Raw genomic sequence first — 1195 nt, 5'->3', positions numbered from 1 at the left:
GAGTTAAGGCGAAGAGGCATTCCTGAATCCCATTCTATTTTTCTAAGGCCCAGGTCCCTTCATCTCTACCTCTCACTTTATTTTAATCGAATCCTCTTCGCTTTCTATTCCCAGAGCGTGCCCTATCTCATTAGTTTAGCTTCGCCCAAACTTGACCACCTCTCCAAGCTCCTCAACCTTCGGAGGTAAACAAAAAACATCTATTTCTCAGACCTTCCAATTCTCACTTTTCCCTTAGACTCTGCCCATAGCATTAAGTTTTTCTTTGCTATTACTCTCTCACTTTGGATAACACCTCATTATTTCTTTCTTAAAAGTCTCAACCCAACTTTAAACCTTCTGAACCTATTCCTCAAGACTCCATCCGCCAAGGGCCGCGCAAGCACCCTTCCCTCAGGCCCCACCTCTGAACTTCCTTCTCTCAGGTCCCGCCCCTCAAGTCTCCATTGCAGGCTCCAAACCTCAATTTCCCCTAATCACACTCCTTGCCCCACCAGTTCACGCTCCACTCTCGTCATCATCCCACAAAGCTTCGCCGCTCAGTCCGGCCCCTCGGTTTCCTCTCCCGACACATCCCACCCACCTTCTCCCAGGCCCCACCCCCGGCCCCTGTTCTCTAGGGCTCCGCCCACCCATGTAACTGGTCCCGCCTTCTCCTCCCTTAGCCTGACCAGCCCTCCATCTCGCATGCCCAGACGCATTTCCCGAAACCGCCTCCCTTACCAGTCCATGAGGCTGAAGTAGTCTCGCGTGGGGTCAGGTGGCTGCAGCGCGCGGCACTGAGGGCAGAAGAACCGGTCCCCCCGCAAGGGGCCCTCTAGGCCGCCGCAGTTCCAACACCGGGGGGAGTTGCTTCCCGCCAGTGACGCAGCACTGCAGTTTAGCGGTCTCCTCCCGAGCACCCCTGTCGGCCATAACCCCGACACCCGGAGCAAGACCCTGGTTCTTCCGCACCACATCTGGCCAGCGGCCGGCCTCCCCGCGGTCACCTGTTGGGGAGAGAAAGTGGTCGACCAGACTGGTGCTGCTGATTGGCCGGGAAGCTGAGGGGGCGGGACTACCCGGGGGAAACCTGGATTCTGAGTCCCGCTCTGCGTTTTAAACTACAACTCCCAGAAAGCATTGAGGCTATGTGGGTCGCCACATCCGCTGTTTGTCATTGGTCCGGCGGGGGCGGAGGGGTGTTTTGATTGGC

The 1195-nt window shown here is 56.6% G+C and overlaps 1 protein-coding gene across 1 annotated transcript in view; it reads right to left on the bottom strand.

The window, feature by feature from the left end:
* The window catches only part of HSCB (HscB mitochondrial iron-sulfur cluster cochaperone), a 14040-nt gene extending 13054 nt beyond the window's left edge, over positions 1-986 (bottom strand). Inside the window, exon 1 of the mRNA XM_007461148.1 lies at positions 724-986. Within this exon, the coding sequence (XP_007461210.1) occupies positions 724-959 (236 nt within the window). The 5' untranslated portion in view covers positions 960-986. The remainder of the gene's footprint in view (positions 1-723) is intronic.
* Positions 987-1195: the final 209 nt, after the last annotated feature.

The sequence above is a fragment of the Lipotes vexillifer genome, unplaced genomic scaffold (assembly GCF_000442215.2).
Source record: "Lipotes vexillifer unplaced genomic scaffold, Lipotes_vexillifer_v1.1 scaffold691, whole genome shotgun sequence".
NCBI lineage: Eukaryota > Metazoa > Chordata > Mammalia > Artiodactyla > Lipotidae > Lipotes > Lipotes vexillifer.
This window is presented reverse-complemented; position numbering and strand designations above follow the sequence as displayed.